The sequence below is a fragment of the Cyprinodon tularosa genome, unplaced genomic scaffold, assembly GCF_016077235.1.
Source record: "Cyprinodon tularosa strain WSP-4 unplaced genomic scaffold, ASM1607723v1 ctg1274, whole genome shotgun sequence".
Taxonomy (NCBI): domain Eukaryota; kingdom Metazoa; phylum Chordata; class Actinopteri; order Cyprinodontiformes; family Cyprinodontidae; genus Cyprinodon; species Cyprinodon tularosa.
Genome location: NW_024038086.1, coordinates 33522 through 47139, shown reverse-complemented (window position 1 = coordinate 47139; position 13618 = coordinate 33522). Strand labels below are relative to the sequence as shown.

Genomic DNA, 13618 nt, shown 5'->3' with positions numbered 1-13618 from the left:
GTTTCCATCTTATAAAAGCGGAGCTGCTCTCCTTGGGAGGCAATGGAAATCCAAGAGAAACAACTGTGACCTTGTTTGAGAAATATCCCTGGATCTGTGGAAGTAAGCAGTTTGTGATCAGCCAACTCTAACAGAAGCATGCCTGACCTATTCAGCCCAAAGCAGGACAAAGAAAAGGTAGAGATTTTAAGATTTTGTCTTATCTGACAGTGATGACCGTTAAATTACCTAAACTCAGATATGTTTTTATTCTTTGCTCTGAGCATAGTTTCTCGTTTTTTCACCATGTAGTACATAATGCAAGGAAAAATAAATAAATAGATGCTATAAAGCAGGCCAATTACACACTCTGTTTTTAGTTCGAGCTGAGTCATTAAAGGAACCAAAACTGGAAAAAAATAAGTCATACCTATTGCTATTAACACAAAGATAAAAGCATCTTAATTATATAGTCACTTGTTCCCAATTAATTGAAGATAATTAAAGATAAGAAAGAAATCATAACATAGCTATTTTTTTGTTTGTCTGCCTCGGTTAGTGGATGAATGGGGCCAATGAAGTGCTGTATGCATTAAAAATAAATAAGCATAATGGACACTGCTATTCATACATGTCTCTCTACATTTGGATGGAGGGTCTCTATACATTTGTGCTTCCAGTTCACTTTGGCAGCAGTCTCAGCCGGGACTCCCTGACTTCTCTCTCTTCAGACACCTGGTCCAGCTCTGTTGGTCGAGATCAGACAAGAAATATAATCTAGTGTGTCCTGGGTCTTCCCCTGGGCCTCCTCCCAGTGGGATGTGCTTGGAACATCTCACAAGGGAGGTCTCGAGAGGACAGAGATGTCAGACCCACCTCAGGTGACTCCTCTCGATGTGGAGGAAAAGCAGCTCTCCTCCGGGCCCCTCCCAAATGAGTGAGCTCCACATCTTATCTCTAAGAGAGAGCCCAGTCAGCCCGCATAGAAAGCAAATGTTTGCTGCTTTTATTTTGGTAATGATCTAGATTTCATAACCATATGTGAAGGTAGGAAGTAGACAAACTGGTAAATCTAGCGCTTTGCCTTTCTGCTCAGCTCTCTCATCACCACACCAGACCAGTGATCCGTCTATCAATCTTCCATCCATTCTGCCCTTATTCGTAAACAGGACCCCAAGATACTTAAACTCCTCCACTTGAGACAGCAACATTCCTCCTTCCTGAAAGAGACAAGCCACTTTTTTTTTCAGTAGAGAACCATAGACTCAAACTCGGAGGAGCTGATTCTGATACCAGCCACGTCACGCTAGGCTAAAAACCATCCCAGTGCATGCTGTAGGTCTTGGGAGCACGAAGCCAGCAGAGCCACAAAAAGCAGGGACAAAATCTGCTGGTTCTCAAATCACACTCTCTCTGTCCCCTGGCTGCACCTAGAAATTTTGTCCATAAAGGTTATGAACAAGACCGGGGACAGAGGAAAGCACTGTTGGAGTCTAACATGCATTTGAAACAAGTCTGACTTAATGCTGGTGATGCAGACTGAACTCCTGCTCTGTTTGTACAGAGACCGGTTGGCCCCAACTAAAGGGCCCCCGACTCTGTACTCCTGGAGTGCCCCCCACAGGGCACCACGAGGGATACTGTCAATTGTCTTCTTCAGTTTCATAAAATAAATGTAAACCTGTTGGGCAAACTCCCAAGCACCCTCGAGCATCCTGCACAGATTGTAGAGCTGGTCCAGTGTTAAACGGGCAGGACGGAAACCACACTGCTGCTCCTGAAGCCGAGGTTCAACAGTCAGCCAGACTCTCCACCCCAGCACCCAAGCATAGGCCTCCCTATGGTTGGAACACAGTATCTGGTTTCCTTTCTTATGCAGGAGAACTGCCAACCCAGTCTGCCAGTCCAGGAGCATTGTACCCAACCTCCATGCAATGTTGAAGGGTCATGTCAGCCACGACAGCCCAACAACATCCAGAGAGCATCAAGACATTCAAGGTAGATCTCTACCAAGGTAGATCTCTTCCAACCTGATGCCTTGCCAATGTGGAGTTTTATTTTTACCCCCTTGGTCATTTCAGCCTGTGTGATGAAGGAATCCACTTCAGATTCATGTCTCCTCTTCCGCCACAGAAGGCATTTCAGCCCAATTAAGAAGTATTCTTTCATCTTTGCACCATTCGATGATGTCCTCTTTCAGAACATCATCAAAATGAAAACAGTATCGGCAAAGCCCTCCTTTCCCCTCTCGAGGCGCTGGAGGGGTTGCCAGAACAACTTTGAGGCCAACCATTAGACTTTCTTCATGCCCTTTCTAAACTTCTCCCAGTCTTTCCCTCTGCGGACTTTGGGCCATAGCAAGCTTGGTGTAAGCATACCAACAGACACCGCAAACTGCTTTGACGATAAAAGCAGAGAACATGGTCCACTCAGACTCCATGTCCCCATTCTCCACAAGAATATGGTGGAGCTCTCCTGGAAGTAGAAGTTGAACACACCTCTGACTTAGGGATACACCAGATGTTACCAGCAGACCCTCACTACTCTTTTGTGCCTGCCGATTGTGTCCAGCTTACTCCTTTTCTAGTGTATCCAGCTCACCACCAGGTGGTGTTTGGTGCACAGCTCTCCCTCTCTTCACCCAAGTGTCCAAGACATGCAGTCTAAGATCAGAAGGTACAACTACAAAATGAATTATTGACCCCCAGCCTAACATGTCCTGGTGCCAAGTGCACAGATAGACCTCATCATGGTTGAACATGGTGTTCATTATGGATTATCCATGACTTGCACAGAAGTCCAACAATGACACACCACTCAGGTTCAGAGCTGGGGGTCTGTTTCTTCTGATCATGCCCCTCCAAATATGTAACTTAAATAGATAAAATGTATGAAAATTGTTTAGCGATTAAATTTAAGACACAATATCACTTTTTTTATTTAAGGAAAATAGAATAAGTGAATGAAGAAATATAACTCTAAGGGTTATTTTTATGCAGAAAATACAAAACTGATAAGGTAAAAGAAACCAAACCAACACAAAAAATGAATAACAAAACCTGGACTTGTTGTACAATCAACATTTTTTCTCTTGAATGTATCCTGTACAGATATTAATTTAAATACTTTTCATACCTTTATATGTCAGAGCACTGATTTTATATCATTATTAATATGGCCAGAATTTGGGGATCCACTGTGGATGACCTAAGAAGCACATGCAGGTCTGTTGTACTAGCTGACAGGCTGTTCTCTCTCTTGTTAGGCATTCTCTTTTTTAGTTTTACCTGCGTCAGAGAACCTGATCGGAGTTTATGGAAAGATGTGTCCAAATACTAAGTAATCCTGAAAGAAAACCAGTTAGAGGCTACAGAGGACTTGAGACCACGGCAGAGTTTCTCATTCCAGCAGGGGAATGACTTTAAACATAAACCAAGACCTAAACGCAAGGATGTAGATCAAACCATATTCATGTGTTAGAATAGCTTAGTCAAAGTCTTGAATCAAATACAACAAAAACTTTGAGGCTGACTATTTTCATACTGGACAGGGTGAAAGCATTGGGCTAAATATTTAAACCCATCCTAGTTTGAGGTTCAACAATATTCTGCAATACGGCTTAATGACAATGTGGAGTCTCTTGTCTCAACAAAATTAAAAGAAATTGCTGAGGAACATGTTTTGTTGCCTTTAGAGGTTTCACTGCTATAGTCTTACACAATGAGCACGTAATCTTTACCTTTCTCACGCTACAAATCCTGCTTGTCACGCAATGAAACAAAACATGGCTGATAGAAATCATTACATGAAGGAAGCTGCCTAAAAGCACAAGCTCAGATAAGGCATAGGAAGCACAGCCACAGTGCTGTGTAAAAAAAAAAATTATAGACAGGGTCGTAAACTGCAACCATATGGGAGCCTGAATCATATGCCAAAACATAATTTAAAGTGGGGAAGAGCTATATAATTTTTTTGCTACATTTTGTTCAGCAGAAATAAATTACCAGCAGCACCACAATATCATCAATAACTTGAAAATAATAGGCCCCAGCTCTCACGTTTAAATTTGTACATAAGAGAATATCCCTAAAAAGACAGTAACAGGTGCAACCAAATTTCTGTGAAGTTGTATTTTACACAATAGTTCTGTCCTTGGCTTTGGAACTCCAGGACACTGCAGTGAGAGCTGTTGAGAGAAGATGTGAAACAGTGGCAGCTCTAACAATGATTCTGGCCAACCAAATTTCTACAATAACGCCTAGTTAATTCACCTAAAATGTAAAGAAAAGACCTCTGAGAAACGGTATTCAGCTAGACCCAGAGTTCATTTATAAGGTTTCTTGAAACCCTTTTTAATTAATTTGCTGGAATATTGGCAGGAAGAATGTTAGCAAGCATATGCAGGCAGGTTGTGACTAAACCAGTTAGTAAGAAGAAGATGAAGTAGATGAAGGCAGAAACCCCTGGTTACAGGCTGACTGACTGACTGCAGGCCTGAGAAAGTAGACAATGAATAAAAAGGCTGAAAGAAGGCTTTGAGAAATTTCAGATAATGATTGGTAGGCTGGAAGCAGGCTGTGAGCAGACTGGATACCGGCTGACAGGCTGGAAGCAGGCTTTGAGCAGACTGGATAACGGTTGACAGGCTGGAAACAGGCTTTGAGCAGACTTGATGATGGCTGACAGGCTGGAAGCAGGCTTTGAGCAGACTGGTGGACACCTGATAGGCTGGAAACAGGCTTTAAGCAGACTGAATAATGGCTGACAGGCTGGAAGCAGGCTTTTAGCAGACTGGATAACGGCTGACAGGATGGAAGCAGGCTTTAAGCAGACTGAATAACAGCTGAAAGGCTGGAAGCAGGCTTTGAGCAGACTGGATAACAGCTGACAGGTTTGCTGTACAAAACACAGTTGACAGGAAGAGGCATTTTAGAACATTACTATAGTCAGAAGCCAATGAGAATCCAGTGAGGAAAGGCTGAGCACAGGAACACAGAAGTATAGGAGGCAAGTGGTGTAAACTGACATTGACATTGACCAGTGAGGTCAGGGCGAACACAGTAAGACTAAAAGACTGGTGGTGCAAACTGATACTGGATTGATCCTCATACAGGAGAGGAAAATAAAAAAGATTGACAGGTATAAATAGGTGGAGTAACAGCTGGGAGAAAATAGATTGATTGGGAGAGATACAGGTGTATCTACTTACACTAATTAACAGAGTAAATTAGAGTAGAGTAGAGTAGAGTAGAGTAGAGTAGAGTAGAGTAGAGTAGAGTAGAGTAGAGTAGAGTAGAGTAGAGTAGAGTAGAGTAGAGTAGAGTAGAGTGGAGTAGAGTAGAGTGTTTGGCTGTTTTCCAAACACTGCTGATTCTGCAGAGTTCATTTTTGTAAAATTGTTCATAAAGAGGCAGCTTATGTAAATCTCCTGGTTAACATAACTGGAAAAAAAACTCACATAATTAGCTTAAACTTATATTGCTGCACTTCAACAGTTACTTCAATACAGTCCAAACCTCTACAGGAATCTTTTGTTCTGCATCTCATGCAACTGCTGAGCTGTGCTTATTTTCAGAGAAAATATTGTCTTTGTTGTCAGCCGGATATAGAGACTGGAAATCCTGGAATGCGAGGTCTAAACAGCTGCCTCAAGCTGAAAAGACAGAGCATAACATGCAGAGATCTGAAGATATCCAGCTAATTGACATAGACCAGGGCAATGTTTCCCCTCTACAAGTTTATAGCATCTAAAACACACCACCAAACCTCTTACAAGCATTGTTTTACAGCGAAGGCTTGCTTTTTGTTGACTTTAAAAGGGTCCAAAGGTGTGTTTAAGCTGCAGGGTTTCATCATGTTCCCTCTCGTCTTTTAAAAAGAATTGTGATTTCTTTGTATTAGAAGGAATAACTGGCTCACTGAATTACATCCAACCTTTCCCTGGAACACAACAGTGAAATAACACAATGTACTGTGAAAAATTAAATCCATCTGCCAGGCATGTTTTCTGACCGAACTTCATATTTGAGTGGCTCTCTCAAGACCCTCCCTTGTTCCTTCCTCATATTACAGAGGAAACAGTAAGAAAATTGTGAGAAAGAACTGGAATTCATGCATAGCTGAAAATGTTACATAAGGGTGCTTTAGTGTAGATCTGAGCTGTGCAAGTTCCAGTGATCGCAGGGAGATAAGAACCTGGTACAGGCAATCAGGAGGCTGGGTTACAAAGACATAAAGAGAGAGGAGAGCAAACACATTTCAAGAGACTGAAACATTTCTACAGAAGTTATGTTTGAGCAAAAGCTACTGAGAAAGGTGTGATTTTGGCTTTCAGATTTGGGAGGAAACTTTCTCTGAAAACAACAAGAAGTCCAAAGCACAGAGGTCTGGGAGGCAGGTAACAACGCAAGGAGGAGACAATGACAGTAACAAGGAAGTATACACACTGACTGTGGGCTTGCTTGTCACACAGGCAGCAAGTGTTGACAGTCTCACTTCTTTGTGTACAATAGCAAATCAGGCTTGAATGTTGAGTAAGCCAGCTGACGGACGAGCTGCTGTATTCAGAACTTCAGGAAGAACCATTGATTTCACTTCAACCTTTTCACCGCTGAACTTTTTTCATCTGGATTCGAATTTTTCCTCCTTGAGAAGTGTCGGTCATGGCAGAGGAGAATGAATTGTCCTACACGGAGGCTATAGAGAAGGCCGGCTCCACCATCACTCGCTTCCCTCTCATCCACATCAGGGGAGTTCCTCTCATGTCTTACATTGCCAAAAACTGGGACTCCATCTGGGCTTTCCGTCCTGACCCATCAGATGTCCTTATTGCCACCTACCCCAAAGCAGGTACAGTGACCAGGAAGAGGTGTTGTAGAACAAACAATGTATTTATCTATGATTCTCTCTAAACAAGAAAGTGTGATGAAAGCCTGCTAAGTTATTGTGTTAAAGAGACATTGTACTAGAATTGTAATTTATGTACTGTATTTTATATGTGTTTTAAAACTTTTTGGAGACTCAGTACATATCCAGAATAGGAAACTCTGTAAAGTAGTGAACTTTTTTCTGAAGTACAGAAAAACTCCTTAAGGAAATATCATCAAGATTTTGATGCAAAAGCTGCTGAAGCTTGATGCAGTAAGCATCAAGGTTAAGAGCTTACTATGTTAGCTTTGAGGGTTGGGGCTTGAGCCCAGGATTGATATTATTATGTCAAAAGTGAGGCTGAGGGCCAGGCTTTAAATTAAGGGGAAAAAACTTGCCTGCACTACCAATATGGGCACTCCCAAAGGCAGAAAAAAACGACTATATGTGCTCTACAAATAAACTCAGTCTCTGCCTCCTAAATGTACATAGCAGTCACTTAGAGCTCTCCTTGAGGGAAACTCTTTCTGTATTAAATATCCAGATTTCCCCCCCAAAACTCAGAGAAAAATATTTCTCTATTCCCAAACAAGATTTGCTCTCTTCATATCTTTGACTTTGTGTTCTCAACCAAACGTTGTTTTTGTTACTGTGCAAAAATGACTGTGAAGTGCAAGGACTGCATCAAGCTACCTCGTTAGCTAATTGGCAGAGTTTTACATAATACCTAAAAAAGCACAGGAACAAAACACTGTTGATGTCGTTTCATAAATCACAGCCTGCCACAAAATCAAAAGGCTCACATCTTGGAGTGGACTGATGAGTCACAGCAAATTAAGCAGACTGATAAAGGGTACCCCCTATGTCACCATATCTAAAGCTACCAAAGTAGATGCTTCCCTCATGAGAAAACAAAAAAAAAAAACGTAAATTAAGTCAATGGAATTAACATGTTCAGAGATGCTTTAAATTTCTGTAATCAACCAAAATGTATCCAATTACCTGTGAGCCTTAGTGCTCTGAGCTTTCATTCACTTTTCTTCTAACTCACTGTTATTTGGGACCTAATGCCATTATTGACTTTACAGATTTACTCTTCAAAAAATAAAGAAAATGTGGTCAAGTTATTATTTCCCAGTTGTGTGATAATGTTTCAGGGCTGCTGTAATATCCTGTAAGATGACAACTTTCCCAGATTTCCCAATGTAGCTAAGGTTGCTTTCTGATGTTTTGCCATTCACAGAAAATGTCTGAAGTCAATTATTTGCACTCTTAGATTCATCATCAGGTTCTGTGTCTGTTTTGGACCTTAGGGACAACATGGACCCAGGAGATAATCGACCTGCTTATTCACAACGGGGACGCTGAGGCTTGCAAACGGGCTCCCACCCCGGTCAGGAGTCCTTTCCTAGAGATCTATTCCCCTCCCCCAATACCTTCAGGTGTGCACTTCTGTCTGTAATTTAATTAGATAGTAAGGTTTTATCAACTTGTTTTTCTGTTGGCATTATGTCAGAAGCCTTAACTAAAGTTCATGGGATATGTTATCATAAGATTGTTTTTGTTTAACGGGTATAAGTGAGCTATTGATAAATATTCATTTTCCCTCAAAATATACCAGTACAAGTGTGTGGCTCAACAATAATAACTTCACAATGTTCTCTTTATCTCGCACAAAATAAAACTACAGTTAATGCTTTAAGTTTTAACCATGTGTTTTTTTGTTTTGCAAAGATTTTATACCCCTCAAATACCTTTATAATTTTCCTTTTCACTTTCCAGCAAACATCATTGTATTTCATTGGGATTTTATGGAGCTCAAAAGCAGCACGGAGTGCAAAGTTGTCAATAGGATGGGGAAAAAAATATGTTATGCTTTTTTTGCATGCATAAATTTGTAGTGCATTTGTATCCAGTGCCCTTAGTTAATGTTTAAGCCACCTGTCTAGGAACCCAAGTATTTTGAAGGCTCTGGTACAACCAGAGACAGAAACTTTATAAATAAATCCCTCAGGATTACTGGAAGTGTCCTGGGCGTCTGGGAAGATTTATCTTTTTAAAGTTTTGCCACTGATTCTCTCTTTGATTTTGTACTAGATTTGCCCCAGTCACTTTTAGACATATGTATTTTTGATTTATTGACCAACTTCAAAAAGAAGCATCAACACAGCATGATGCTGCCACCATAATCTGCCTCTGTTGGGAGGATTTGTTGTGTCAGCCCTTATCCCCCGCACTGTGTTATGCATGTAGATCTTTGTAAATCTTAAGTTGCTCCTGAATTTTTTGTTTTAGGTCTCGATCTTCTGAAAAAAATGGACCCACCAAGACTTATCAAGACACATCTTCCCTTTCAGCTGGTTCCACCTGGATTTTGGGAAAACAAATGCAAGGTAAAACTGAATCTCAGACAGACTTATCAGACCAATAACCTTAAAATCTCATCTACTACTTTAAACTAGCCAGTAAATTGTATTTTAATGGGGGTTAAAGTGCAGGTAACTGGATAGGAAGTCAACAATACATGCCTAAACACTATCTTCCCTATCAAATGACCTGCTCTCTGGTTTCCTGCTGTAAATATCTGATTATGTGTCTCCTAATCATGTGAAGGCTATCTACGTCGCACGCAATGCCAAAGACAACCTCGTGAGCTACTACTACTTTGATCTAATGAATAAGACCCAGCCTGAACCGGGACCTTTTGATGGTTACATCCACAAGTTTATGCGAGGAGAGTGTAAGTGGGTTGAAATGCATGCATCTGTTTTCTCCTTAAACTCAACAAAACAGGTTAACCACACTTTAACTCAGCTAAAATCACTTCAGCTTACTAATTAAACGGCCTCTTTCAGTTTCTGTCTAAACTTTAATAGTGACTTGTAACTTCTGGAACCTTTGCCCCCTTATTTTACATCTATCAGAGTCCCCCTCCCCTTACAAAACTTCTTATGCCTCACTAACTATGATGAGATTAGCACTAGCCTGCACAGCCAATATGAGATATAAATAGCAGTCAAAGAAAAACAACCCCTGCAGATCTGCACAAGAATTTCAGCTGAAGCTTTTAAGAACAAGATTTACTATTTACTCCGTCATGTTTAGCTATCAATACTGAAGCCGTTGTTTCTTTAGTGAACAAAAGTGAAACTAAATGGGGCTATTTTGGGCCAGGCATGTTTATTTGTAAAGTACTGTTTATGTATAAGGTAAAGGCTTTATAGAAGAGTTTATAAGAGAATCAACTGCTTTAAAATGATTGACAGCATTAAAAGATAAAAAAAATGTAGACATCAGCATGAAAACTCTTTTGACTTCCTAGCCACCTAATACCTGAATAAACACCCTTTAACCCTTCTAAAAATGATTTATATTGCTAACTTGGATTTGTCTCCACAGTGTCCTGGGGCTCCTGGTATGATCATGTTAAAGGTTACTGGGTTGAGCGGGAGGAGAAGAACATCCTTTACCTCTTCTACGAGGACATGAAAGAAGTGAGTTGAACATTTATGTATTAACTCAGGGCATCTTTGTCTCATTTTCAGTAGAACTATGCAATTTTTTTTCTTCTTTCTTGTTAATAATCAGTATTAAATCAACAGCATAAACATATTTTTACATTTTCACTATAATTATTATTTGAAACTACCTCACCCACTTACACATCTCTGATTATGGTATTTTAATAACTGTACAGCATATCCCTAATTTTGCCCTAAATGTTCAGTCAGTCATTATATATATATATATATATATATATATATATATATATATATATATATATATATATATATATATATATATATATATATATATATATATAAATATATATATATACCGGTATATTGCTGTTTTATCCTTTTTTCCAACCAACTAATTGATTTATGCATTTGTTTGTGGTCTGACTGTATATTGCACTCTGTTTATCCCTACAGAATCCTCGCCGTGAGGTGGAGCGCATCATGAGGTATCTGGACTTGTCCGTCTCTGATGAGGTCATCAATCGGATCGTGGAGCTCACATCCTTCAAAAACATGAAGGAGAACCCGATGGCCAACTACTCCTGCATCCCTTCACCTGTTTTTGATCAGTCCATCTCTCCGTTCATGAGGAAAGGTGAGTCAGTAAGCTCACATGGCAGCGATCTAAGCCCCAACAAGATTTACTGGTATCCCTATCCCTAAACCGTATAAAAAGCCTTGAAATATATATATATATATATATATATATATATATATATATATATATATATATATATATATATATATATATATATATATATATATATATATATATATATATATATATATATATATATATTCTTTTATCACCAAAATCTCACAATTTCTGCAGCTTTGTTAAGGTGCACTGATCGTTTATAGCTGCAGTGCCATTGTCCTCACTGTGCAGTCACATGGTGAATATTATTTTATCTAGCCTCGTTTCTCACATTTCCATTTACTCTGGATTATTGATTTGTATAGAAAAGTGTAATGATACCAATTAAAAAAGTGTGCTCTGGAACTTTCTTATTTTGAAGAGAGGCAAATAAATGTGGACTTTTGTGCCAAGCCATATTTCTATGTAGTAGCAGGAAGCCAGGAATGGAAATAAATGTTCCTTGTCAATCTGTTTATCCTAAAAAACTAAAGCAATTAGAATTTCTTTCATTTGAACCAATAAATATCGAGGAGCCTAAAAGAGATTATAAAATGTATAGAGCATACAGTGGGAATAATTACAGATGGAGATGTACAGTAGATGAAGATAGACAGCTGTATTTCACTTTAGGACAGTCCACTAGTGCCCCCTTGATTATTCACTTATATGTGCAGCAACCTAAAAGAAAGGAGGACTCAGCAGCAATGCTTACTAAACTTTATAAGTAGTAAAGGTATTAGATATTAAAAGCATCTAACTGAGTATGGTTAATTATTGTACAGCATTTTTTATTATGTTGAAAATTTGCTAGTTTCCTATTCGTATTCTTGTGTATATCAGCATTCTTCCATTTTGGTTTTTACTTTTTAGCTGTTGCCTGGCTTTTCCCTCTAAGGGGCATCAAAGGATACTTCACTTCATTCTGTTCTTACTGACATTATAAAATATTAATAAAACAGAATAACTTGTTCAGTATTTTCTGTTAAAATAAGAGATAGGGTTTCTGTAAATTGTTTCATTGATTGATATGCATTACTCAGAAGTAAAAAAAAATGTAGACAGAACCCTAAAGATGAACCACCAAATTAGAGAAGCTGAAAATATCATGGTTACCATTTTTATAATGGTAATGTCTGAAGAATCTTTTTTCATGTCCTATGGATCCATCTCCATAAGTCTTTATATGCATCCTGTTTTAGTTAAAACACTACTTCAAAATTTCAGTATCCATAAAACGTAATAACATATTGTTAACATGTGTACCTAATAATAATGAGTTTACTGTTTAGTGAATTTAATACAGGGAGTTTTGTGTAAGTAATTTGTGTTTTTATTAAAGATCATTGTGGTTGAAAAACACATATTTCTGGCTTTTGAAAGAACCCTCAAATATGTTTTGTTCATGCCCTCTCATTCCGAACAGTGCAGGTGTGTTAGGATCAAGAATGTGGGCAAGGTGTTCTGCTGCATCAAGGCAACCATAATATAACTCCCTTGTTTTAATTGTTTAATTTTGTCATTTATATTTAAGGATCAAGTCTGCAAAATAAATTTCGATCCCCAGATGATTATATAATTTTTACAAGCTGAATTAAAGTAGCAAGCTGTCAGTCCTAGCTTCGGTTTGTGAAGTTGAGTAATGTTATCAGGGAAAACATAATTGTATCAAGTCCTGCTTAGTAATGTTATTCTTAGGCTATGGCTGAGGTGTTTATGTTACACTAGCATTTATTCAGTAAGAGTTCAGTGTTTGTACCAAATACATCATTTTTATACGCTCTGGCTTAATGTTAAAATCAAAAAATTAAGGAGGCTTGATTTCATTTTGTGTTTCATTTGTCTATTCCATTGAATTTAAAGCAGAAAAAACAGAACACACAGGTAGTGTGACAGGGATTAGCCCTCTAAAGTGTCAAATTAAGGACCATTGCTCCAGTTTACCTTATAATTTATAAATATTTCTTCTTTTGCTTGAAAATTATTTTTTTTTCAATTTTAAGTTGGCTAAGTATCATCTTATGAGCGTTATTTTCTGATTATTAGCACATTAATGACGTTTTCTTAGCACTGTTTTTTATTTTTATGTGTTTATCTAGCCAGTGGCAGTGGCTAGCTAATCAGCTAAACACTTTCAATGTACACAATGAAATGAATGTCCCTGTGCATTAGAAAAACAATACAAAAAATTATTCATTTAAGAATATTCCCTATATTAATTTTCTTTCATTTTTACCCATGCAGGTGAAGTGGGAGATTGGAAAAACCATTTTACTCCCGAGCAGTCAAAGATGTTTGATGAAGATTATGAAAAGCAAATGAAGGACGTCAATATACCGTTCAGGAGTCTCATCTAGAGGTTCTCCATGGGGTTCTGAAGCGTGTTCTGCAAACCAAAGGCTGATAAACTGACTCTGTTTAGCATTTAAACAGCAGCAGCAGCAGCAGCACTGTCAGCATATATGGCACAAATTTAAAACCAAAAACAAAAGAAAAAAAAATACACTTATGTTTTAACATTCACCACTGTAATCGCTGCACTTCATAACGTGTGTACTCCGAGAAAATGTCATCTTTGAAAAAGTGATTAAATAGGTGCTCCACAAAACAAGAG

General features: G+C 38.6%; 1 protein-coding gene across 2 annotated transcripts; it reads left to right on the top strand.

The window, feature by feature from the left end:
- The first annotated feature begins 33 nt into the window (after positions 1-33).
- On the top strand, positions 34-13615 carry sult1st6 (sulfotransferase family 1, cytosolic sulfotransferase 6). Of its 2 annotated transcripts, XM_038276799.1 has the most exons (8): positions 34-177; positions 6314-6828; positions 8160-8288; positions 9142-9239; positions 9460-9586; positions 10246-10340; positions 10782-10962; positions 13249-13615. In XM_038276799.1, the coding sequence occupies exons 2-8, from the start codon at positions 6642-6644 to the stop codon at positions 13359-13361; spliced, it is 930 nt and encodes a 309-aa protein (XP_038132727.1). In that variant the 5' UTR covers positions 34-177; positions 6314-6641; the 3' UTR covers positions 13362-13615. The 2 variants fall into 2 exon arrangements, with proteins under 2 accessions (XP_038132727.1, XP_038132726.1); XM_038276798.1 differs by lacking the exon at positions 34-177 and having other exon boundaries at positions 6081-6828.
- Positions 13616-13618: the final 3 nt, after the last annotated feature.

Bases quoted from the DNA above. Each gene is read 5' to 3' on its own strand.
- sult1st6 (XM_038276799.1), top strand. From the start codon at position 6,642: ATGGCAGAGGAGAATGAATTGTCCTACACGGAGGCTATAGAGAAGGCC. The intron at 8,289-9,141 runs GTGTGCACTTCT...TTTTTGTTTTAG, and splicing joins CCCTCCCCCAATACCTTCAG to GTCTCGATCTTCTGAAAAAA. The intron at 10,341-10,781 runs GTGAGTTGAACA...TTATCCCTACAG, and splicing joins TCTACGAGGACATGAAAGAA to AATCCTCGCCGTGAGGTGGA.